We start from the raw sequence: 25,921 nt of genomic DNA, 5'->3' as shown, positions 1-25,921 counted from the left end.
CAAACTTTTTACAGCAGTTCTTGTTTAAAAAATGATATTTTTTGATGTTCAGTGGTGCTTGAAGAACGTGCAGGTGCTTCCTTCCAGCAGTGTCCCTAGGGACTGGGTCTCTTCTTATGAAAACGACAAACCAGTATTCAAAAACACAATCAACAGAGTTAAGTTGAAATGAGTTCTGCAGTTTACATATATTAAAAATCCATTATTCAGTTTACATAAATTGTATTTTTATTCCAAGTCCCACACTTTTTCTATTTGGTTATTAACACAAACACCTTAGTGAAGAAGTATTGTTGATATTGTATCCTTAAATAAATGGCATTAGACTCAAAATACTATATAGGGTATATAAGCATCCACAGCGAATGTGTCATTGGTATTTATATCTGTAGCTAGCATTAGAGCTGAGATGGATGATCATTACATATTAGAAGAGTTTACATTGAGATGCACACTCGTATGTGCCTAGGTTTTGCTTCGCTAGGCTTCTTGTGGTCAGAATAGGTGATGATGTCATCTACGTATTGGGCACTTGGAGCTTATAAAACCTGAAGGAAACATTCTCTCATTTACTTTTCACACTACTATCAAAAGTGAAAAACTCTGTAAGACTTCAAACAGCCAAACTGTCTTCTTCTAAGAAGAGAAACTGCAACCTTCTGTCACAGAACATGCACTGGCAAAAATGTAAGTCATCTTCTTTTAGCCATTTTAAATAATCCTATTCAGTCAACATCAGCATTGGCTCGAACCAAATGCGCTTTACAATGGAATTCGTGGTAATAGAGCAAGCAGAATTATTTTATTGAAATGTTTTTTTCTGGCTAACGTCTTAACGCAGTCTGTATGCAAACGGGTGCTTTAATACATATTATTCTCATCGCACAGTCACGGTTTTTTTTTGTGCAACATCTTCCTTCTTCAATAAATGCATTAAAAATTATGTCACAGAAAAATTGGGTCGCAATAAAATTTCAAACCCATTTATTTTATCATGCAATGAGTTTCAAGGTACAGGTTTGAGAGGCATTCTTTGAAGTTTGTGGTTTGAGGGGCACCAAGAGGAAAATGAATTAACAAGTTACATTATATTAGGCTTCAGCTATCTTATGTCAGTCAACCTTTCTCTTTCCACAATAAATAACTACTGGGGTTTAGTGTGTGACATCTGAGAGGAAATGTTGCTTTATTTGACAAAAACAAACTTGCCAGCTATTGTAATATTTAAAGTGACAGCCTACACATTTGAATGTCACATGTAACAGAACTGTACAAAACACACAGACAACCTCAGACATAGATTCAATCCCTGTAGCCTACATTTATTTCTCTGATGCATATTCTAAGTGTTGGGATACATCACTGGTCCCATTCCTTTCTCCTAACACTGTCACATATATGCACACTTATGCAAATACTGTATTAAAAGCACTGTTGCTTCTTTGTAAAGTAAGGTGGAAATATCCTTTCTGTATGGCACCAAAGTGGCTAACTAAGGGTGCCCAGGACTGTGGGGAAGTGCTGGGAGCAAAGGGAACTCTGGGACAGTCTACGTGGGAGGAGGGAAGGATTGTATAAGGGCTCAAAAGGAGGGCTGCTATAAAAGGGGAACCCCCTAATGTATTAAAAGGCACTACGTTTGCCTAGGAGCAGTAACCCATAGCAAGGAATCAGATGGTTACTTTTAAACAGATGCCCAGTAAATGCTTCCTGCTGATTGGTTGCTATGGGTTTCTGCCCATGGGCAAACTTAGTGCCTTTTATTACATAACCCCCGAAGTCTCTTATCCTTCTCCTCCCTCATGGAGCACTGTGCAGACTTGGCAGTGTGTCTGGTCTCCCATAATGGTGGCTGATCATCCCACCCCCCATTGTACTGTTAGTATAATATATTTTTGTTATAAAACGTTTCAAGGGACTTGTTTGCATTGTGTTATCTTTAATATTATTATACGTGTTTTGTCACAGCTGCTGGCTGGTAATTATTTTTGGTCCTTGCCATTTGGGTTTGGTCAATAAGATTTTCCCTTAATATGCCCACTGCAGCTGTTTGGTATAATATGTCAAGGACAGGTTATCGGTTTAGTTACTTTAGTATGTCAAACATGGTTTCAATAAAGATGTCGCCTCCACCCATTAAAATAGAAAAAACTGAGTCTGGTGTTTTATCTTCTTTTAAAATTCTAGTACCTGTAGTTTAATTCTGCTTATAAGTTAATTCATTAACATCTGTTAGTTAAAGGCTATTTTGACAAACATTTTCACAACAGGAGAAGACAATACACAAAAATAATGGAATTGTAACTTCATTGAGTTTTTTCACTATGTTTCACTATGGTGCATCAAGTTTAATCATCTGAGATAAAAGTTGGCAGTGCACTAGTGTACCCCTTAGTGCTCATGCACAGAGCTCTTCTGCCTGGCAAAATGGACTGGACTTGCACTGGATAGGAAAATCAAAGTGAGTGGCACAGCACAGCATCATGTGATGCAGCCCATCCCTATAGTTACCACTTGCCATAGGGTCAGTAGAAAGGACAGGGCCCTGTCCTGTCCTGCAGCCTCTGATGTTAGAGACAATCGCCTCCTTGAAAGTATAGTACAGAGATGGCAGATAACAGCATGTATGTTGATGGTCTACTACAAATTAATAAAACACATTTTTAAATTTTTAATTTAAAATAGATGTGGGAGCTTAACAATTGGATTGCTGTCATAGGTCAGTATGTGCCTTATAACTGCTCAGTCCTGAAGGCCCTTATGTGACTTAGGTAACTGCAGTATTGATAAAAGAGCTCTACTGTCTTTGTCATTCATGAAGAGGATTATAGAGACACCACCATCTTTGAACATTTAGCACTATTATTATATAGCTTTATATGCTATTTATGTCCATTGTTCTCTTGTTACAGGCAGAGGGGACAGAGCTCCAGGAAAGGGCATTCTGGGAAATGTAGTCTAGCCAGGAGACATCTTGACATGGGAAATAAGTAAAAATATAACAGACACCTTGAGATGGGAAATTAGTAAAAATATAACATGTGACTGTCTTGGGCACAAAAATCACTAAGGCTTAGGCATGGCATATATGATCAGTGGGCAATTTTGCCATTGTGCAACAACCCATGGCAGCAAATAGCTTTAATCAGTCTGCTGCAAATAGAGATAAAATTGGTTGCTATGGATGACATCACTGGTGCAAAATACCCAGTATTTGTAAATAAGTCAAGCTGTCCAACTTTTTTTTATGGGTAAAAACCGGGAAACCAAGGAGTAAATCTGCGAACAGCAAAAGATAAGGCTTTTATATATCTATTTCATGCTGAAAAGAAATTAAACATGGAATATGGTAGAAGCTCTGCTATTAGTTAGATTAATCATCATCTAGCTCTAAAAAAATATATTCAATTTCACTGGATTGCACAAAGCAAATTCATAGAGAAACTGAAAGTCACTAGTATACAGTGCAAATGGACAGTGCAAAAACAGTTCTTTAAAATAGTTAAGGTTAATAATATTCTCCCTCTTAAGGTACCATATACTGACCCATCAAAGTATCCAGTCGATCAGCCCATATGCTAAGAACTCCCTGATACAGAAACAGGGATCTGCTGCATACTGACCATTTTCCCTGGGTTGAGCCACAGGAGACACTGTGAGTAGAGCCTTCCAGGTTTTATGGAGTTTTTTTCAGACTGTCAGTGTTTACTGTTGCACACCCATGATTGTGCTGCTGGCATTAGCCCAATTAAGGGACTATTTAAGCTTGCCTTCCCGTACTTTTGGACTTTTTCATTCTGTCTGCCCCATATTGATACTTCTGCAGAGGGCTGTGTGTTTTTCAGTTCTTTCTTAAATTCTTGTTTAACTTGCAATTGTGTTTAGCCTCCATATGTAAGCGAGAGGTTACATAGGTTACATAAAAACAATTTAACAAACAGCCTTTCTGACACCATGAATGCAATTAATCATAAACATTCAATTCTGTTATTCCTGTTCATTTCAACTGACAACTTGACCAAAACTGCTGCTGTTTCTGATCACATTCTCATTTGCCAATGTACTTATCACCCACAATGTGCATTGGACAGATCTGGATAGATCAACAGGATCACATAAGTTTGAAAATTAATATACTTTCCCAGTCCATCATTTCATATGGTCTAAATTAGCCAAACAGCTAAACAAAATCTGGCCATATAAGTCCCCTTCTATCACTGATGAATGGCAATTTTAAACAATACATTTAAATAACATTATTGCACGCACATTATTTGAATCATAAGCCAGAGCTAAAATCATTTTAACATTTGATATTTTTCAAATGTATTGCTCATAAGCCAGAACTTCCTCATCAACAGACAGATCAAATTTGTGCTCAGTGGACTGGAAGATTGACAATGTTATGAATGATATGCACAGTTGCTTTTCCTATGTTTGCACATCTATTTACAGATACTATTGTGTTAACAAGCGTTTTTACAGAATTACTACAGTTTTTAGTCATGTCAATATTTTAAATTGGTTGCTGTAATAATGCTAAACCCCTTACCAACAGTAAGGTCTCTAAAGGGAGACCATCACATATCCTGCAGTACCAGATAACTATGTGTTATGCTATATATATTGGGCATATTAAGGTATTGAGTAAAACAAATTAATAAACAAAATCTTAATTTTACCAAATTTTAAGAAAAATAATTTGTAAGAATTCTAAGTACATTCAGAAGCAGTAACCTTACCCAGAAACAGGGCATTTTTAAGGCCTTGGTGGGTCCTGGGCAAAGAGCCAACTAATGGGCCCCATTCCCCTGGCGCGCGCAGACATTTTTTTAATCGGTCCCACCTCCCCGTGTTTCCTCCCTCCATCTTCCTCCTTCCCTGTGTCCCCTCCTTCTGTCTTCCTCCCTCCCTGTGTCCCCTCCTTCTGTCTTCCTCCCTCCTTGTGTCCCCTCCTTCCATCTTCCTCCCTGTGTGCGTCCCCTCCCTCCGTCTCCCTCCCTGCATCTCGCCCCGCCCCCTCTTTTTTTCGGCGCAGTGGGCCCCCAAAAGCAGTGGGCCCTGGGCAGACGCCCCTTAACTTGCATTGTTAAAGCGGCCCTGACCAGAAACGTTGCAACTGCTTAGGTCTGTTGCTTTGTTAACCATGTTATTTTCATCAACATATTACTAGAACAGATCCACAAAGACCCTGCTTCCACTGAGTCTCCCCAACCTTGCCAAAATTTGCAATGTATTCCCTTAACTAGCCTTGTCTCATATTTTTATCAGTACAAAACATAATGATGGGCACAAAGGTCTTTTACTTCAGAACAATAAAATAATTAATCCCTTGACCACTTATATCATGGTAATGTACCCAATACCGTTTTATGATGGGAGCTGAAAGGATCTAACAAGTATTCCTCTTTAAAATCACTCCAATTTTAGCCACATAACACTTGCTGTACATATTGAAATATAGGTACAGAATCCTACACAAATTATAATGTAAGCACATTATTTACTATATATTACTTCTTCTATATTCATATATAATTTATTTTTTTTAAATGATGTATTTATGTATAATTGTAACAGGATCTTTCTTACAACTTTGCTCTGTCTAATGCCTTTTTAGTAAGCACCGATTAATATAATTAGTGTTCTTAAACTTACTTGTAGGTGCTTAGTATTAAAAGAGGTGTTTTATTATTTGTTGTGAGCATATCGTTATACCTAGGATGTTTGATAGCAACTATTAGGGTTATGATCAAAAGTTACTGCATGCAAAGTTACATTTCAGCAAAGAACAGGGCAGTAACAGCATGCACAGCACAGTTTCACATTAGGACAGCTTTTGTTTGGCTCTTTGCTCATATGAGTCTAAATGCCACTCAGGCATAGATGCAACGAATTAAAAATACAAAGCTGAATGATGCCCTAAAAAATATGAAAACTTTGAAAGTCTCCAAAGTCTCCAAAAAAATGGTGCAATAGGATCAGTGCAGCTCACATTGATTTTTATAGGATCTTGACAGCTTTTATTTGGCAAATTTTTGTATTAGAGATTTTTACACTTAATAAATCTGGATTTTTAAAAAAGTTTTAGAGAAATGTATTGGCGCATGTGCAGTTGGAGCAATCTTTCAGTTCGCGACAACTGCGCATTCGCTGAAAGACACGAAGGTTACCAAAGATAAGAAGATGGCTCCCATGAGCTCAGCTGCGCTCAATCTGCATGTGCGGTCGCTATTTCTAGAGCGACTAAGTGATTTGTTTTTTCAGAAATATTATTGGAAACTCTTTATAAGCTTCCAAAAATAAATTAAATGGGTTCATAAATACATCAAATTGGCTTAATTTCAGATTCACCAAATATAATTTCTTCCCTATCACATTCACTATTGTCAGTTTCTTATAAACCAATTAACCTGCCTGTATGGTTTGTTTTTCAGAAAATAACAAAATTACCTAAAGGAAAGAAACAAGCATTAACTAACATAAAGCTACTTGGGGTCATACTAACTGCAGGTGCAAGTACAGTGGCGGAACAATGTTGGCCTTCTGCTCTGCTCCCTTCCCGGTGCCCACAGCACAGCAGGTTTTTGTGCTATAGAGAAAGCTGACCCCACAGTCAGGGTCTACCTTTTCCCGAGGCCCCCCTGTGACCGGAGGATCTGCTTCCTCTAAAGCAGGGATCCCCAACCTTTAGAACCCGTGAGCAACATTCAGAAGTAAAAGGAGTTGGGGAGCAACACTAGCATGAAAAATGTTCCTGGGGTGCCAAATAAGGGCTGTGATTGGCCATTTGGTGGCCCCTATGTGGATTGTCAATCTACATTGAGGCTTGGTTTGGCAGTACACCTGGTTTTTATCCAACCAAAACTTGCCCCCAAGCCTGGAATTCCAAAATAAGCACCTGCTTTGAGGCCACTGGGAGCAACATCCAAGGGGTTGGAGAGCAACATGTTGCTCGCGAGCTACTGGTTGGGGATCACTGCTCTAAAGCTACTCCTATAGTAACTATTTTTCTGGTTTTGAGCAAAGATGATTCACTATGTGGAACCTTCCTTTAAACATGGCAGGAAACATTATCTATTCGGCTGTTAATCTAATTTTTTTTTTTGGAACAAAAAGAAAGGAGATAATCCCTACATATTCTAAGGAAGCAAGAACTGGTAAACATAAGAGTACAGTTTCACTAACCTGAAATGCAAATAATGAGGTGAGCAGTTACTGTATATTGGCAGTGTTTATACTTTGCAGACTATCTTTAGGATTGGTGCTAATCCAGGTTCTTTAAGAGAGTGTGGAAAACCCTGGAGAGCTGCCTCAAAAAGTGTATAGTGTAGGATTACATATAATGCTTTGAAAGTGAACCATGCATAGGAAATGCTCTATGGACCTAGACTGGGCTCCAAGTAAACCAACAGAAGCAAATGAAACAATTTTAGGGAGCTCCACCCCAGCAAAAGAGACAGGTCGCAGTTGGATGCAATACTTTTGGATGTTGATTTATATACTGTGTTTTAAGATGCAGTGGCTATTCAAAGGTTTTACATAGTGCCTATTCTATAATACCGCCAGAAGAAAAAAAAGAAAAAACTGTTGATCAATTCTAATGGCACATTTAACGGCAAATTTTAAAGCACTCCTTTACATAAAAAACAGTCCCTTGCAATAGTTCCTAATGTAAAAGTGTTCAACCAAATTGAACTGATGTATGACTGGATAACAACATTTTGAACATAATGCACAGTAAATGGAAACTTGATAGCAGTGATAGAAGACCTAGAACAAATCCTTATACAGTATAGTTCAGTTAAAATATATATGAAATCAAATACTTCAAAACTAATGTATTAATTGAATTTGTGGTTTATTTACTAAAAATGGAAACATTTTCTTTATTGCAGTGACGCTTTGCAACGAATTTGCGATAATTAACCAACTGTATTGTCAATAGTGAAACCAAAGGTTTGATTGGTTGCTCGTGGGGTTTGGTTTTTGGGTTAGGACAAATTTTCAAGTGTTAATATAGAAGCAACACTGGTTTTCCAGGCATTGTTGAATGTTAAGGGAGCATAGTTTTAATATACAAGCAATGAAAGCTTGGCCCCAGTTTTCTTAGTTAAGGTCAGGATGTGTAGTAGAATAGTTGTACGGACTGGTGTCTTGTAGTGTAATACCAAAGAATTTTGTCAAAATGAGAGCTGGGGAAATTGTGCAATGGGAGAACCCATCTCTCTTCTTCTTTTCTCTCTATCTCTTTTCTTTTTCTTCCTAACTATATCTAAAAAACAAGGGAAAAAGTTAATAAAGAAAATCTTTCAAAAAAAAAACTGTCATCCTTGGTAGTGTATAAACTGAGTGGAACTAAAATATGAAAGGTGCATTATCTATAGATCTGGGCTAGCTACAGTATATTAAAGCCTCTGACCTGCTTTTATAATGCAGTATTTCCTGTATTTAAGCATTTAAGCATATGTACCAACATACATATTGCAGCTGAAATAACTTAGTGCATCTAAAAGCAGAATAATTTATGGCTGCAGATGGTGTTGCCATCAGAACTTTTTTGGCTTCTTCAGCGCATCAGTATATACTATAGGGAGGATGTAACAAACAGCTATATTTGTGTCAGGATAATTTAAATAAATTGAATTACTGTAATTTATTTAAAAAAAAAAAAATGCTTTATCAGCTCCCATTGTTTTGGTCCACAACAGCATGCCTATATCTCATGTCTTATTCAGAGCTTTTCTTAATTGCCTTAAATAATTTACAATGAAAAAACAAACAATAGCTACCTATAAAACCTTGTCCAGATGTGCCGTCCATTTTGTTGAGTTTGTCATACATAATTTACACTCTCCTGCTGAGGGTAGTCCTATTACAAACTTATTGGGGCAGCAGTGGAGGCCCACAAATGAGATTTTTGCCTTGAACCTACTAACACTTTTAATCTAAAGGTGAACAACCCCTATAAGTAAATATGCATGGGTTCTGCTCATAGTTGTTTAGAACACAGAATACTCATGTTCATGTGACCCTCATCAAAACACTAGGTCCATTGCTTTGTATTGCCACTTGGAAAAACTCAGAAGTCTCAGTCAGTAAAATGTTAAGGAACCAAAACGTTCTCATTTCCACAAATGCTATAGGTTACACACATATAATCTGTTCCCCCACAGCTTTACAGATTCTGTTATAGCACTGAAATAAAAACACTGAATTGGAACAAGATCTACTTTCACTGATTTGTGTGGTTTTCACTCCAGTACAGTTCATGGCTGTGTGGGAGTTGCCATTTCTTGTTGTCCTACTTTTGGCAACTTTTGTTTGCAGCTGCAATCTGCACATATGAAACTTCATCATTTGCACTAGACTCTTTATATAATGTCTGAAAGAAAAGGTCACAAAGGGGTTAAGCTCTGTAAAAAGCTATGTATATGATGAGCTACCTACACTGAACAGACAAAGGTATATCAAGGGCATGTTGGCATTCTGATGTCCCAGTAAGGGTAACAGCTTGTGGACTTCTGTTGCCAAACGTTTGTGCTGGTTTTTCTCTGTGTTTCTCTGGAGAAAAGCAATGGTTGCTGGAGTAATGCAGGCGAACAACATTCAAGAGTAAAAACTTATGAAGTATCAGCTTGGATGAAGTAATTGAAGAAAACTGTCATTTTGGGAGTCTTTCTTGTGGTATTGAAATGCTGCAAGAATTTCCCCTTAAAAAAAGAATATGAAGCTATTCAATAATATCACTGTGTCACGTAGCAATAGCAGCTGAAAGATTTTGAACCACACTTTTTGGGGGTTAATTATCAAAGTTCGCCAAAGCGTGTTTTGCAAGTAAGGATTTCTCAAGGATTCACCTTGAGAAAGCCTTACTTGCAAAACGCGCGTTGGTGAACTCTGCTATTTAAAAATCTTTTTAAACATTTTTTTAATATTAGCTCAAAGCTCTTTTTATATAACTATTAGAATTGGTTAAGGGGGAGGTTGTCTGGAGGAATTCGGCACTCAAACCCCACTCTCTTCTCTTCCTATTGTATCCCGCACTGGGATTCTCAAGGGGGCCAGGATTTGTTGTTTTGTGAGGTCTTTACAGTTCTTTCAACAACTAGGGCCAGTTTAAAAATTCTAGACCACAGTCCTGGTTTTCCTGCCTTTCTTTGCTTTGTGGTGTCCCAGGGATAGTAAATGCAATAGGTACAAAGTTATGGGACAACTCCACCTTCTTGTATATCAATTTTCCTACTTTTATATCGGGTTTGAGTTGCTGGGCAATTGATTTATCTTTAATTAATTTGGTTGATGTATTAATTCTTCTTATTTTCTTCTAAGTCCTAAGTTGGACAAATGCACTTGCACTTTAAGGTATTATAATTAATTTATTGTATTCTTAACACTTATGCACTTTAGGTAGTGGATCAATTGCAATTGAACTAATTGTAAATGAATGGTAGGTCTATAATAGATTTAAATTAATTAAGTCTGTCTTTTTTAAACAATTCAATGAATTAACACTTTAATTTAAAAGCCTTAGGGTTAAATTTATCGAAGAGTGAAGTTCCGCCACTAGAGTGAAATTCCGCAGCTCTCAATTTATTTCTATGGGATTTTGAAAGGCATATTTATCAATGGGTGAAAGTGAAAAAATCCCAAAGAAATGAATGGAGAGTGGCGGAATTTCACTCTAGTGGCGGAACTTCACTATTAATGTCACTCTTTGATAAATATACCCCATAAACTCTGTAATCAAATAATGACATTTTAATGAATTGATATATCCACTATTATATTTATACTTCTAAGATCACGTAATCATATAGTTAAGGTGTATTCACGTTCTATTATATTTATTAAGCAAGTTTAATGGCAGGACACTGTATCTTTAAATTACAGTGATACAAACAGCCTGCCAGCCAGGAGCAACTTCAAAGGATAATGCAGCTGGTGATCTCTGAGCTGCTGAGGGGAATCCCTACTTGTATGGCAGTTGTTTCACCTTTCCTTCCACACCCTAAAGATAGCTCGCTTTTCTACAACTGACTTTTCCCACACAGAAATCTCTGAGATCTTGCACCACTGTGCTTTCACTCTGCTGCTCTCAAAGCACTTCCTCCCTCAGGCCCTCATTCCTGTTAGCTCACAGGGATGGGACTCCTCCCCCTCCTTGCACAAAAACAATACAGAGGAGAGACAAGTATACACAGCTCCCCTACATTCGAATTGGTAACAAACCTGGTGTATGCAATACATTTATTTGTTAACTAATACTCCTTGTCCTATTCTCTATTTTAAATCATATTTTTACTAATATGCAGCAGTGAATATGGCTAAAAATGCAATTTTTTATATATGTATAACCCTAGTTTGGTTACTGTCTCTTTAAATAGCAATTAACCCTTGGCAATCCAGAGCCCTGAGTCCCTTTTGTGTATGAAAAGTACTGGGAACTGGGATTTACAGTGCAGTGCCTCCAGCTAGGGAATACTATGGAGCACACGTCATGAGATTTCCACTATGAAAAATAAAACACACACAGTTTGTTATAAAACAAAATATAAACTTTATGTAAACTGTATTTAGTAACTGAAAATGCAAATCACACAATATAGCTTTTACTCTGGGGAACCTGTGTGGACTACACAGGCACAGTCTCTCAATGCCACAGTGCCACAACAAGTGGATAAATGCAGAATCACTCTGGTCAGTTCCATGTCCCTTCACAAAGAGCTCTTATGTCCCCAGGTATCTCTACCTGCCCCAAGGTACATTTTCCTTTGATAGTAGTAGCCGCTCCAACGTGGCAGGTACACGAGCAAGACCTGTCCTCACCCTAGGGAAACACACAGTGGCCAAAATATCCACAGGCAAGAGATATAACAGGCTCTCCCTAATGCTCAAATACTTTCTCCAGCAGAGCAAAATTCAGCCTTTTCTTATACTTCTTCCTGGAAGCTACTTTTAATCAACTGTGTTACTCTCCACAGATTTGATTCTCTCTAAGCTCTGTGGGAAACCCTGTACATTTGGCTCCAAAGTCAGGCACTCCCTCTCTTCCAAGGATGCACTGGGGCACCCAGCCAGTTGGATGGCTCTCCAGCCTGTAACTGGGCTGGATGATGTCACAGACAGAAAAACAGGGGAAGGATTTGTCTGATTCGCTACATAACTTATTGCACCAACCATTATTACATCTTTATAACAGTAATGATCCAGGCCTTCAAAGTTATCACAGGAGCTCACCATCTTGCATTTAATTAGGGGTGTCAGTGACATGCACATGCTCAATGTGTTTTGGAAAACCCTAAGCTAAACCCTAAGCTAGATGTTATCACAAATCATCAAGCAGAAAGTGGTGTTCATCTGTTTTAGAAGATGATCCTACAGGCCCAGTTATCAAATTTTTATGCTAATCCCCCTGGTTTAGGAATTGCCATGTAATGAAAATCTAAATTATGTACTTCAGTCTTTTATTTTGAAATTCATAGTATACACATACTGCTAAATTGTGAGTTCATTCCTATGGTTCCTAAGCTCAGGTAACTGACAGCAGTACAGAGTATGTGCTATGATGCAGCAGAAAATAAGATCAGGAGCTACTAGGGGCATCTTTAGAGGCACAGATTCTTACTGCTAAATGGTTGTCGTTGCCTTGGGCTGGTACACAACCCAACACCATACTTGTGCAACATTTCTACCCAATTTAATTTTTTAGCTTCAGTTCTCCTTTAAATGTGTGTGCAGCTTTACTTTTTGATTTTCGCTACTAGTCAACTTGCAAGAATTTGTATTTTAATAAAATAATATTTAGGAATCCCATCACAAAATGCAAAACTGAGATCACCCTTTGGTGACCTACATAATGGTCCTTTGGTGTTTAAATGCTCATTACTTCTACTTCTTCTATTACTACATTAATCTACCAATCTACATTGCATTTATATTTAATTTCACACGTATTTAGCTTTACACCCACTATATTTCCTTTCTTTGGCTGAGTCACCTAACTGCATCGGATGAGTCAACTATTTTGTTTTCATTTGCTTTAAAGATGATTATGTGTTAAAACAGAATAAACTTCATCAGTTGCGCTGTCAAATATATAGTTGAGGCAACAACTACCAAATTTGATCAGGAAAAAAAAAAAGAATTGTGTAGGGGTAATGATACCAAGAAGCACAGAAAAACTGCTGCTCAAGTGTCCTTTAATCACCACACGACATGTTTCGAGCTTAAAGGCTCTTTTTCAAGTGTAACAAGCAATCACAGTGATACATGTCGTGTGGTGATTAAAGGACACTTGAGCAGCAGTTTTTCTGTGCTTCTTGGTATCATTACCCCTACACAATTCTTTTTTTTTTCCTGATTTAAGCTCTGGATGGGAGCAAGGGTTTAAGATACCTGAAATTCATTCGACAAAGGGCGATATTACACCAGTTTCTTTGACATTATACCAAATTTGATCAAACAGTTGCATTCAATACAAACATAATTGGCGAGGGCTTCATTTTCTCTGAGTAAAGCTTATAGAAGCAGTTACATCTGCCAACAATGATTGTTATGATTTGTGAAATGATCTTACAGTATATATTCTTTATGTGCAAACAATCAAGAAGTTAAAAAATGTAAACAAAAAATTTCAGGTATTCAGCAAAGCACCAAACTAAAACTCACAACCACCTCTCACAAAAGCCAAAGATATTTATTTCTTAAAGCAGTGTTGGTCCCTACCCATACAGGTATATACTTTTTTCATATGCACAGAGGATACCTGCTCTAATATGTTCTTGCTAAAGTTGGCAAGTCCCAGTGGTGCTCAGGCTACATATAACAAGGTAATTAATGTCCCACCTAGTAGAGAATCAGTGATGGAAATGGACTGTCAAAAGCACTCTGTCCTTGCAATAAATATCATCAGATTATTAATAGTGATGCTTCATACTCCTTTTCTAAACATTAAAATTCACACTTTATTGATTTCACCAAAATATTCGTTAATCAGAACGTATATATGAATGAATCATCAGCTTACTTATTATAGAATTTATGTAACTTTCTGTGTTCATTTCTGAGTGCTATTGACCAGTTGTTTCCATTCCGGTTCCTCTACTCAGAGAAGAAACATTAAGAGCTTCACATATATGTGGGCAGATTATAACTTGATATTATGTCTGTACAAAAAATCATCCAAGCCACTCTTAAAGGCATTAACTGAATCAGTCAGTTCTTTTCTTCTAGTCTAAAGGGGTGGCCTCCGGTACGGTGATCCACTTTATGGGTAAAAAGGTCCCCTGCTATTTCTCTATAATGTCCTCTAATGTACTTGTAAAGTGTAATCATGTCCCCTCGCAAGCACCTTTTTTCCAGAGAAAACAACCCCAACCTTGACAGTCTACCCTCATAATTTAAGTCTTCCATCCCTCTAACCAATTTAGTTGCACGTCTCTGCACTCTCTCCAGCTCATTTATATACCTCTTAAGGACTGGAGTCCAAAACTGCACTGCATACTCCAGATGAGGCCTCACCAGAGACCTATAAAGAGGCATAATTATGTTTTCATCCCTTGAGTTAATGCCCTTTTTTATGCAAGACAGAACTTTATTTGCTTTAGTAGCCACATAATGACACTGCCCAGAATTAGACAACGTGTTATCTACAAAGACCCCTAGATCCTTCTCATTTAAGGAAACTCCCAACACACTGCCATTTAGTGTATAACTTGCATTTATATTATTTTTGCCAAAGTGCATAACCTTGCATTTATCAACATTGAACCTCATTTTCCAGTTTGCTGCCCAGTTTTCCAGTTTAGACACATCACTCTGCAAAGTGGCAGCATCCTGCATGGAACCTATAGTTCTGCACAATTTAGTATCATCTGCAAAAATAGAAACAGTACTTTCAATGCCCACCTCCAGGTTATTAATAAACAAGTTGAAAAGCAAGGGACCTAATATAGAGCCCTGCGGTACTCCACTAACAACACTGGTCCAATTAGAAAATGTTCCATTTACCACCACTCTTTGTAGTCTATCTTTTAGCCAGTTCTCTATCCAGGTACAAATACTATGTTCCAGGCCAACATTCCTTAATTTAACCAGTAAACTTTTGTGTGGCACTGTATCAAATGCTTTAGCAAAGTCTAAGTAAATCACATCCACTGCCATCCCAGGATCGAGGTCTCTACTTACATTCTCATAAAAAGAAATTGAGTTAGTCTGACAAGATCTATTACGCATAAAACCATGCTGGCACAAACTCATAGTATTATGATTTGCTATGAAGTCCAGTATCTTATCCTTTATTAACCCTTCGAAAAGCTTTCCTACCACTGACGTCAGACTAACTGGCCTATAGTTTTGAGGCTGAGAACGGGAACCTTTTTTGAATAGAGGCACCACATTAGCAATTCGCCAGTCTCTCGGCACTATGCCAGATCTCAATGAATCCTGAAAAATTAAGTAAAGAGGTTAAACTGCTGCATGGTACTGTATCAAAAGCTTTAGCAAAGTCTAAGTGGATTAGACCAACTGTCATCCCAGAGCAGTTTCCTGCTCACCTCCTCATAAAAGGCAATTACATTTGTTTGGCAAGATCTGTTACGCATAAACAAGTTGGCACAAACTCATATTATTGTGATTTTCAATGTATTTAAGTATCTTATCCCTTATTACTCCTTCAAAATCTTTTCTATCCCTGACAACATGCTGAAAATTGCTTTTTGAATATCGGCACCACATTAGCAATTTGCCATACTCTCAGCACCATGTGAGACCCAAATGAATCTTGAAAAATTAAGTAAAGAGGTTTGGCAATCACAGAGCTAAGGTTTTTTTACCACCCTTGGATGAATACCATCCAGTCCCTGACTTTTATTTACCTTAAAATATTCAAGACTCTTTTTAATGCTTATCCAATAAGTATCAATATTATTAGAACTTGGTTTATTATAAAGGAAGCCTTAATTAGATGAAGAATAACAGTTCAGAATGCTTGCTTTTTCCCTGTTCTCATCCACCATCTGTATCCCCTCTGATATTAAGGGACCCATCCTTTATTGCTTAATTTTTTTTACTATTTACATATTCAAAATTAAATTTTGGATTAATTTTGCTTTTTGCTGCAATACCTTTCCATCTCTATTTTAGCTTGTCTGTTATTTTCCCTGTGTTTACCCCTGCGAAAAGCCTTTTCCAATTTATGTATAGCAGAGATGGACTTATACTGGCAAAGTTTGCAAATCTAAAATGTTGTGCTTATTTAAAGAGGGTTGTCTCTTTAACATAATGTCAAGGGATATAATGTTATGATTTCTATTAAATGTGGTATTATTAGGCATTGGCAGGTCCAAAAAAACCCATTCTCAGTAAGTTCTTGAACTAGCGGAAATAAAAACTTATTTTTAAAGAGAATCACCACGTGAATGAGGAGGCTCAGGTGCTTTGTCCCAAGGCTTCAGCAAAAGGGAGCTGACATCGCCGTATTGTTTATAGGGTAGGCACTCAAAGAGCAGTCCTCCAGACAGTTGTAATAAAAAGGTCTTTATTGAAGTACAAATGTGGATTACAGCCTTACACATTTTGTGTTCTCACAACACAACACAGTCATAGGCATTGAAACTCTGATCCACCACCAATCACATGTGACACGAAATGTGTGGATGTCTGATATTTCAAGTAACCCAAAATCAGAGTTGACTGGCAGGACACCGGGTAAAAAACTGTATTCCCCACAGCCCCCACGGACATAGGTCCCCTTCTTTTCTTCCTTTAGAAACTGTATTGTGACCCCACTGCACAATTGCATTTGCAAGGAGTACGAGAGATGTGTGGGGGGGAGGGTTGACACTCACTACTTGTCTATGGGGCCTCTGACACCCCAGTACCACACTGCCCATTATAACAACTTGACATAGGTGTGGAGCCACCTCCATTTGTAATATCAGCTGGGCTTCATTCGGATCATGTATAGTGGGTGGTTTCTAATATATACCAATGATAATTTTCTTACTGTAACCTTTTGTCCAGCTGAAAGCTCTAGCCATGGAGATTCCACACCCTCGCCAGTGCTTTCTCTTGTGGGTGACTTTCATTCAAAGACATAACCCTAACTATACTAACAGTATAAATGTATATTGTAAATGTGCTTTTATATTTTATATTCATAATTTATTTAGTGGGGTACTTGGGGCACCGAGTCGCAATATCCTGGTTGTTTGCACTGCTCACAAGGTTCTGTAACTGCCATTTGTCACTTGAAATTAGGAATTGTAGCTTTCTCAACAGCAAAGTGTGTTCCTTGTGAGTGTGACAAAGACCAAGTGCAGTGGCCTATCCACATAGGGAAGCTCATTTTTCCAAACTTGCCCTTTTACCCTTGACATTTGGCAGCCCTGCTTTATACATGTATGGGATCCTTTATCCGGAAAACTAATAACCAGAAAGCTCTCAATTCTGGGAAGGCCATCTCTAGTGATGGGTGAATTTATTTGCCAGGCATGGATTTGCGGTGAATTTCCGCTTTCTCTGCCCGCAAATGTTTTTGCGAAACGGTGTTGAAAATTTGCTGCAACATAAAAAAAATTTGCGCGCATAAAATTATTGCACTTCCAAATTATTCAGACGCCTATTGACTTAAATGCATTTGGACAAAATAGTCATGCGTATAAAAATTGACGTTTGCTTCTCAATTGTCGCGTGTCAAAATTATTATGGCTTCAATGCGTTTCGCTAATTTTTCGCCAATCACTAGCCTTCTCCCATACAGTCTATTTTAAGCAAATATCTCTAATGATTTCCTTTTTCTTTGTAATAATAAAACAGTACCTTGTGCTTGATCCCAGTTAACATATAATTAATTCTCACTGAATGCAAAACAATCCTTTTGGGTTTATTTAATGTTTACATGATTTTTACATAGACTTAAGGTTTGGTGATTACAAAAAGATTCCTCATCCAGAAATTCCCAGGTCCCTATCATTTTAGATAAAAGGTCCTATACCTGCCCCAACAGTACCTCGGGCAATGCAAAAATGATTAAGACACAGTAAATTGATGGTAACCTCAGCAATCCAGGTATGGGATCCTTATCCAGATTTTTTCTCCATAATAATAATAATGCAGTACTTTATGTGGAAAGCATTCTGCATAATAGATAGAGCTTGAAGTATGGTGCAGAGAGAGAGTGATATTCTGGGGCAATCTGCAACTGAAACTTTGTCTGCCAGGGTCACTGACCCCTCAACAATTATAAAGAATTCTAAACTGCAAGCTAAAAAGACGCAAAATAAAAAAATATAAAAAATGAAGATGAAATAAAGAGTTGCTAAGAACAGGGTTTACAGTTAACTCAAAGGTGAACTACATCTTTAATCATTAAATCACTGTTTTCCATCAGTTACATACAAGAAATATAATTTCTTCTGTGATCTGAGTTTTGTGAGGTCCTTCTGTAGATGTGCTCCTAACAATATTTACCACTAGAGTCACTTCCCATCAATCCATAAAAAAGAACACTGTGGCATTGTCTGAGGTTATTAATCTTTGGAATAAGCAGGTGTTTTGTGGCACTGGGGTTTCTGTTTCTCAGAACTCTGCACAATGCCCAGGTTGTTTTATATGTTCTTTTTGTGCAGTACTCATTTGTTAGAAATACATTTCCTTTAACATCTTGTCACAGATCTATTTCCTGGTGCTAGAATTGATATGAGGGGCAGTCCTGGATGTAACTGGATTGGGTGTGTGTAGTAGTACCACAGTCATACTGTCCCCAAGGCAGGGCTCCTGACTCTGAAAAGCTGAGAAAAGATTTATTGCTGTAAGTATCCTGCCCCCTACTCCCAACATGCTTTATAATCCTGAATAAGATGTATACTAGGGTAGCCACCTGTCTTGTTTTAAATCAGACAGTTCAGTTATTCAAGGGGCTGCCCGTTTCAGAAATATCTGCCCATTTTTTCAACATTCTGGAAACTAGGCTACCTAATTGTGACCAAGTGATGCATTAACTCCTCCCTTGATGTCACAGCCTCGTGTTATCACTCCAAGCCCAAAACAATATAGCCCCACCCCCAACATTATCACATATGCCCCTTTGTCCAGTCTATCCACCGGCTAAGGTGGCAAACTTAGAATATGCTGGGAATTGTAGTCAACCAACATCTGGTTGGAGCAACATTGTAATGGTGTGTTTATGTCTCCTTTAAATTTGTCAATGTGTAATTTTTATTTTTTTGTAGCCTGTGACTTATCTATAAGTCTGTATCTGACAATCGCTCGTTCTTTCTGCGTTTTATTAGTTATGATTTGCTTTGCATTTAGATTTCTTACCCAGTGTTACACAAAACCAGGCAGTTACTTCATTTTGTGCAGAATGAGTAATCAGACAGTTTTTCTGCTTCTGGTAATGTGTGGAAATGTTTAGAGAATATTTACTAGTTGGGTTATTTGCCATGTTGCTTTGCTTCCCCTTCTCTAGGTCCTGGCAGTAAGGAGTGGTGGTCTGTTTGTGTCGTTTTTGGGAAAGCTAAAAAAACTCAACAAAAAATTGTAAGTGAAACTGTAATAGTTACTTCTCTAGTTGGAACTGCATCAATAAAGAACAGAATGCTGTGTAGAGAGCAGGTTTCTTTGAAATGCAGTGAACCAGTATGTTCTGGATACAGAGAAATTAACTTTCATTTGTTTGGTGCATATGTTACAGTATATTGAACAAACTTTTGTTTAAAAAAAAAAGGAGAAAGAGAATTATTATTCTTTTTTTTATATTTTGTTTTAACCTCAGATAATATTCTAGTGAATCCTTGCAAGGAACATTGCAATGGGAAGGTTATGTCCCCTTAATTGACTGTACATCTGTTCATAGGAATCCCCGCAGTACACTAGTGAATTCCAACCCACCTGTAAATAGCAATTCATTGGTTTATTAGTGCGCATATTGTTTAGCATTGACAAATGTTAGCTATTTACAAATGTTACCTTAGGGGCAAATTTACTAAGCGGCGAAAATTTGCCAGCGATGGCTTCGCAGGCAGCAACACCAGGCGAAAATTCTCTCAGACAACGCTAATTCACTAACATGCAACGTTGCGTCCAGGGCACCGAACGCTAACATTAATTCGGCAAGCAGAGCGAAGTTGCGATATCGTTGGCTAATTTGCATACGGCAGGAAGTTAAAGTTGAATGGACATTTATGTTGCAATGTTTCTAACTTAATTGGCTCTTGGCAGAGAGCCCAGAATAGATACTTAAGATACATTGGTAAAAGTTTTGTCCCTTGGGAAACGCTAGACTCACAGCTTAAAGGACAATTCACCTTCATTAGTAATACTGTAATAAAACATAAAAACTACAGAAATGCATTCAAACTTTCATAACCTGGCAAATTTTGTAAAATGGGCATGGTAATTAGGGGTGTGGCTGCAAAAAGGGCGTGGTCAAACAAAATTGCCGCGCTCTGCAATTTTTTTTCTCTCTCTTTCCGTTTCCAGAATGTTGGGATGTATGGACTGGTGCAGAGCAGCTGGGCTCCCTACCCTTCTGTTCAATGCTAATTTAATGGCACATCCTGATGCTGTCACACATTTTTTTGCAATCCCAGAATAGAATGGCAGTGGATATAAAGCATACCTCCCAACTGTCCCTTTTTCGGAGGGACAGTCCCTCTTTTGACAGCTCAACCCGCAGTCCCTCATTTGTTCTGGAAAGTCCCTCTTTTCTATGCACTGAACAGCCAGAAAAAGAAACAAAGTTTCTCACTTAATTGACTTTTAGCAGAGAGCCCAGAACAGCTAACAGGTGCAAAAAAGATACTTTGTAACAATTTTGAGATACAAAAACACAGTTTAGATAAGGAGAAATATTTTCAAACTTTCATAACCTGCCAAATTTTGTAAAACAAACATTGTAATTAGGGGGTGTGGCCACAGAAAGGGGTGTGGTAAAAAAAAATGCTGCGCTACATGCGGGAAAAAAAATTTTGTCCCTCTTTTTACTTCCAAAATGTTGGGAGGTATGTATAAAGTGCTGTATAATCTACTAAAATTAACATAGTTCCCTTGTGCTCTGTGGGTGCTTAGCACAGTGCCACGTATAAGCAATTTTGCCCCCTTATCATCTGTTAGAGTTAGAATTTATACCTGCTGTTGGTTAAGAAACACCTTTGTCCTTTGCTTGTCCCACTTTTGGTACTCTAGTGCTGCCTTCTCTTACACACAGCGTTTCCTGGTGCAAGCTGCACTGCATCCAGCAAATTCATTCCAGAAGTAGAAAAAGTTGCACCCGTTGGCACGAGAGGGGGGCAGGTGTATTGTAGCCAACTATTGTTTGTAGTTTGCACTCTACCCCTCCCTGTGATAAATAAACCATTACATTTTTTCTGTCTATGTCTGTTAATAATTAATTAGTTACTCATTTCATTTATTACTGTATTGGAAAAAACAGAAAAAATTAATATGCTTGCTTTTTTTATATCAGATCTGCTGCACCGGTTTATATGCATTCATTCATTACACCAAGGCTTGGCTATGGTATGTCTGTACCAAAAGCCCAATGCTTATTTCTGTGCTCCCTGACTTTCGGGCTATGCATTGTAGTAACACTGACCGAGTCACATATGGTTAAAGCCTTTGGACCTCTCATTCACTAGAAACTTCTGAAGAAGGCCTAATCAAGAGCCCAAATTTAGGGTTTGCTGCCACCTACTGATCAAAGTAATACATTAACGAGATATAAAATATATTTCACCTGAGTTTATTGCAGTTTTGCATTGTTAACAACTTAAATGGGTTGTTCACCTTTGAGTTAACTTTTAGTATGAAGTACTGAGACAATTTGCAATTTATGTTTCAATTTGTATTATTTGTGGTGTTTTAGTTATTTAGCTTTTTGTTCAGCAGCACTCCAATTTGTAATTTCAGTACTTTGCTAACTAGGGTCCAAACTACCATAGCAACCATGCATTGATTTGAATAAGAGATTACAGTATGAACAGGGGAGGGTCTGAATAGAAAGACGAGTAATAAAAAGTAGCAATAACAATACATTTGTTTTCTAGATGGGATCAGTGACCCTCCATTTGAAAGCTGGAAAGAGTTACAAGTAAAAGGCAAATAGTGGGAAAAAAAATTAAAAAATAAATAAAGACCAATTGAAAAGTTGCTTAGAATTGGACATTCGCAATCACTAGATAAACCTAACCTACATCGGCGTAACTATATAGGAAGCAGACCCCGCATTTAAAGGGGGACCCAGGGAAAATGGGGGCCTGCTTCCTCTATAGCTAACAAGAAACCCCCCCATTCCCCCGGTAAGAGCACAAGTCGGCAGGGTGTTTAGAGTGGGCGGAATTGGGTGGGGAGTGGGTGGAGAGTTGGCAGAGTCAGGGCGGGAAGTGGGTGGGAAAGTGGGGATCAGAGTGCGCTGGGCCCATTTTTTTGCAAGAGGGCCCGGAGCACTCTAGTTACGCCACTGCTAACCTAACAATCTATTTTTTTGTGATTTTGTGTATTTTCTTATTTTCTTATAGTCATTAATTACAATTCATTACAAATATTTGGAAGTGAATAAACTCATTTCTGTGGCATACACTGTTTAACCTGGTTTCATTTGTACTTTAAGCTGTGAATTCAGAGCAACAGAAAAATAGCCTGTCCCATCCATACCTTGGAGTACGCGTGAAGGAACCAGTCAAAGAACTACTGAAAAGGAAGAGAGGAAACTGCAGCAATGCCAATTCTGCATGTGCCGCTGTAAGTTCCTGAAGCTAATTTTTTAGTATTACATTACAGATACATTTTTTCAAATATCTGAAAGCAATGAAGACTATGACTCTCACTCATATATTCATGAAATTGTTCACTACGATATGCTTCTGCCCTTTTACTTGACAAGAATACCGTAATAACTGAGTGGGTCAAAACCAGCAGCACATAAATAGATTACCATATGAATTAAATGACCCCAGTTCTAATCCCCAGGGTCTGACCATAGGTTTAGCTCTTTAATCATGAATTATGTACAACTGGCCCAAACCTGTAGCAATAAAAGATTTGGTTGCTATACGATTCATATTCTCTACGAGTGGTATTAAGTACGTAGCGAACAGAATAATATTCTGCTTTACCTTGTTCATCTATCTGGATCCCTGCAAATTCTTCTTCCAGCAATAATAATCTCTAGTGCATTAAGTAGGCTGTAGTTTAGTGCTAAATAAATAAAAAAGAGCTATATTTTACAATATACTCAGCCAAGGTTCTTGCTTTGGCACATGGCAAAATAACCTTTGTTAATATGCAGTGATATTTACCAATGAGTCAGAATAAATTGAGTTTTTTCAATATCAGTAAAGAATATTTCAGCTATGGCAAGCAACATGGCAGCTCTTTTCTAAATGTATAAAAACTGAACTGCTGAAGGATGTCCTGTTGTGGGTGAATCTGCAATGCCTCCTTTGTCATCTATTTAAAAATAAGCATTTCTTTCTGAAATTAAGAGTTATATATATATATTTCATATTTAAAATTGATTGAGCATTTTTTTATGTTTTAGGTACCATCATCTTACCAGACATATCCAACCTGCACACCAATTGGTATTCCATGTAAACATTATATTTTATATTATTCCTTTATCCTTAGTTCTATTGTTTGTGAGTTTCTAATCTTACAGATCTGCCGTATGTTGATATGGATATACCCACATCAGCACTGCCTATCCATGATGAAGGAGCCTTATATACTAGCTGGATCTCTCAGGCACCATCTGCAGCTTTTCAACCATTGACTCAATGGACAACTTGCCCAGATTACATTTCACATGAAACAGTTAGTTGCCCATACACTGGTGATATGTATGTACAGCCAATGTGCCAAAGTTATACAGTGGTTGGGCCACCCTCAGTGCTGACCTATACCTCACAACCTCTTCTAACGAACTTTGCAGTAAGTACATTTTCTATGGTTTTCTAGAAGTATATTATCAGTGTGCTTGTTTTCAATTCAACTGCTATCACTTACCTTTTCTACCATAGTTATTTTTGTTTACCATTTACCATTGCTATCATAGTTACAATTGTTTCCATAGCTACCATTGCTACCATAGTTACTATTGTTTCCATAGTTACCACTGCTACCATAGTTACTTTTCTTTCCATGGTTACCATTGCTACCATAGTTACTATTGTTTCCATAGTTATCATTGCTGCCATAGTTACTATTATTTCCATAATTTCCATTGCTACCACAGTTTCTATTGTTTCCACAGTTAACATTGTTACCATAGTTACTATTATTTCCATAGTTACAACTGCTACCATAGTTACTGCTGCTATAGTTACTCTTGTTTCCATAGTTACCATTGCTACTATAATTACTGTTGTTTCCATTGTTACAATTGCTACCATAGTTACTCCTGCTCACTCCTAAGAGGGAACCTTTCAAACCCCAATTACAATTCTTGGCTGCCTTTTAAGCAAGGGCCAGCATATAAAATAATTCTGCTAAAATTGAAAGCACTTCACTCCTCTGCTCCTCATACATTTATTCACTCGTTTCACTGTATGTTCCTGGTCCTCTCCTCTGTTCCTCTTAGAGCCACCTTCTTTTCACACCATCCACATCCTCTGCCACCTCTTGTTTCAAACTTTTCTATCTAGCTGTTCCTTACCTCTGGAATTCCATCCTGAATTCTTCCTTTAGGAGTTCTCTCTCAATCTACCTTTTAGAGCACTTGAACATTAGTCTAATTCTGGTACCCATTGGACAATGGCTCTTTGTCCTTATATGAGCTCTGTGTATATTTATTGAATGTATTGTGTGGCTTATTTTCCCTGTGTGTACTTTTATATATTGTACTTTTATTTATATTGTAGTTCTATGCATTGCCACCTCCCTGCATGTTTGCATTTCTTGGGATAAGTGTCTCCTGACTTGGGTTGGTTCAGTCAGAGGGCTTAGTCCTCCCCCGCCATTAGCTTTTAAAGGAGAGAAATTGCCAAGTCCGCAATATTGTCTCCAGAGGCTTAATCCTCCCCTGTTTGCGTCTTTTAAAAGCAAAATACCTCCCAGACCAACACACATTTAGCATAAGACCACATTTAGAGCAACAGGTGTGGAGGGTGCTACAACCACATGGAGGCCTGGCCTGCAGCATAACTGCTAAACTTCCTGAAAAATAATTTTGACAAAGTATAAAATTACAAAAAAAGGGAGGTTGTGGGAGCACTCCATGGCCAAGTAAAGATATAAAGATACAATGGAAGTGCGACTGATCTGGCCTAATTAGGTACAAGCAAACTAAAGTTCATCTATTGATAACTTGCATATACACTAAAATGCATTGATCAATCCCCTCTCTACTGTTTGTCTGTAAATAAAGAGGCCTTGCTGAGTCGGGTTTGGGAGCGGGAACTAGGGAAACAAGGTAACATGTACAGTTGAACATGGCTATGTGCAATTTACTGCCTCTAATATGTTTGCTTGCTTAGTAATGAATATTTCTTCTCTCTCAATGGTATGTCTATCTTTGTTTTGTAGACAAGAAGTTCAAATCCAGGTGTTGATACACAAATAGAATATACAGATCATCAAGCACCTCTCACTTACATTCCATGGGCCCAACCAATATCAACACTACCTGGAGCAACTCACACAATTCCGTATCAGACAACTCCAACAACATTTCAGGGAGCCCAGTTTGTTCCCATACCCGTTTCATTACCAGAGCCAGTGCAGCAAGATCTTGATGATACAAGAAGGGTTATCGGTAGTATGGAGAAACTTTTGCAGGAAGATGCAGATAATGAGTCCTATGTCTTAAGTCATACCCTTTCAATTGAAGGGCTCTAAAATATAACATCATATACTGTTCTTTATTATAATGTGCTTTGCTGGAAAGAAATTGTAATATATTAATAAATATTATTTT

The 25,921-nt window shown here is 37.8% G+C and overlaps 1 protein-coding gene across 1 annotated transcript; it reads left to right on the top strand.

The window, feature by feature from the left end:
- The first annotated feature begins 390 nt into the window (after window positions 1-390).
- Window positions 391-25,921, top strand: pou2af1.S (POU class 2 homeobox associating factor 1 S homeolog). The gene is made up of 5 exons (XM_041571388.1): window positions 391-687; window positions 22,616-22,746; window positions 23,546-23,588; window positions 23,666-23,937; window positions 25,531-25,921. The coding sequence occupies exons 1-5, from the start codon at window positions 672-674 to the stop codon at window positions 25,840-25,842; spliced, it is 774 nt and encodes a 257-aa protein (XP_041427322.1). The 5' UTR covers window positions 391-671; the 3' UTR covers window positions 25,843-25,921.

This window comes from Xenopus laevis, chromosome 7S, assembly GCF_017654675.1.
Source record: "Xenopus laevis strain J_2021 chromosome 7S, Xenopus_laevis_v10.1, whole genome shotgun sequence".
NCBI classification, from domain to species: Eukaryota; Metazoa; Chordata; class Amphibia; order Anura; family Pipidae; genus Xenopus; species Xenopus laevis.
This window is presented reverse-complemented; position numbering and strand designations above follow the sequence as displayed.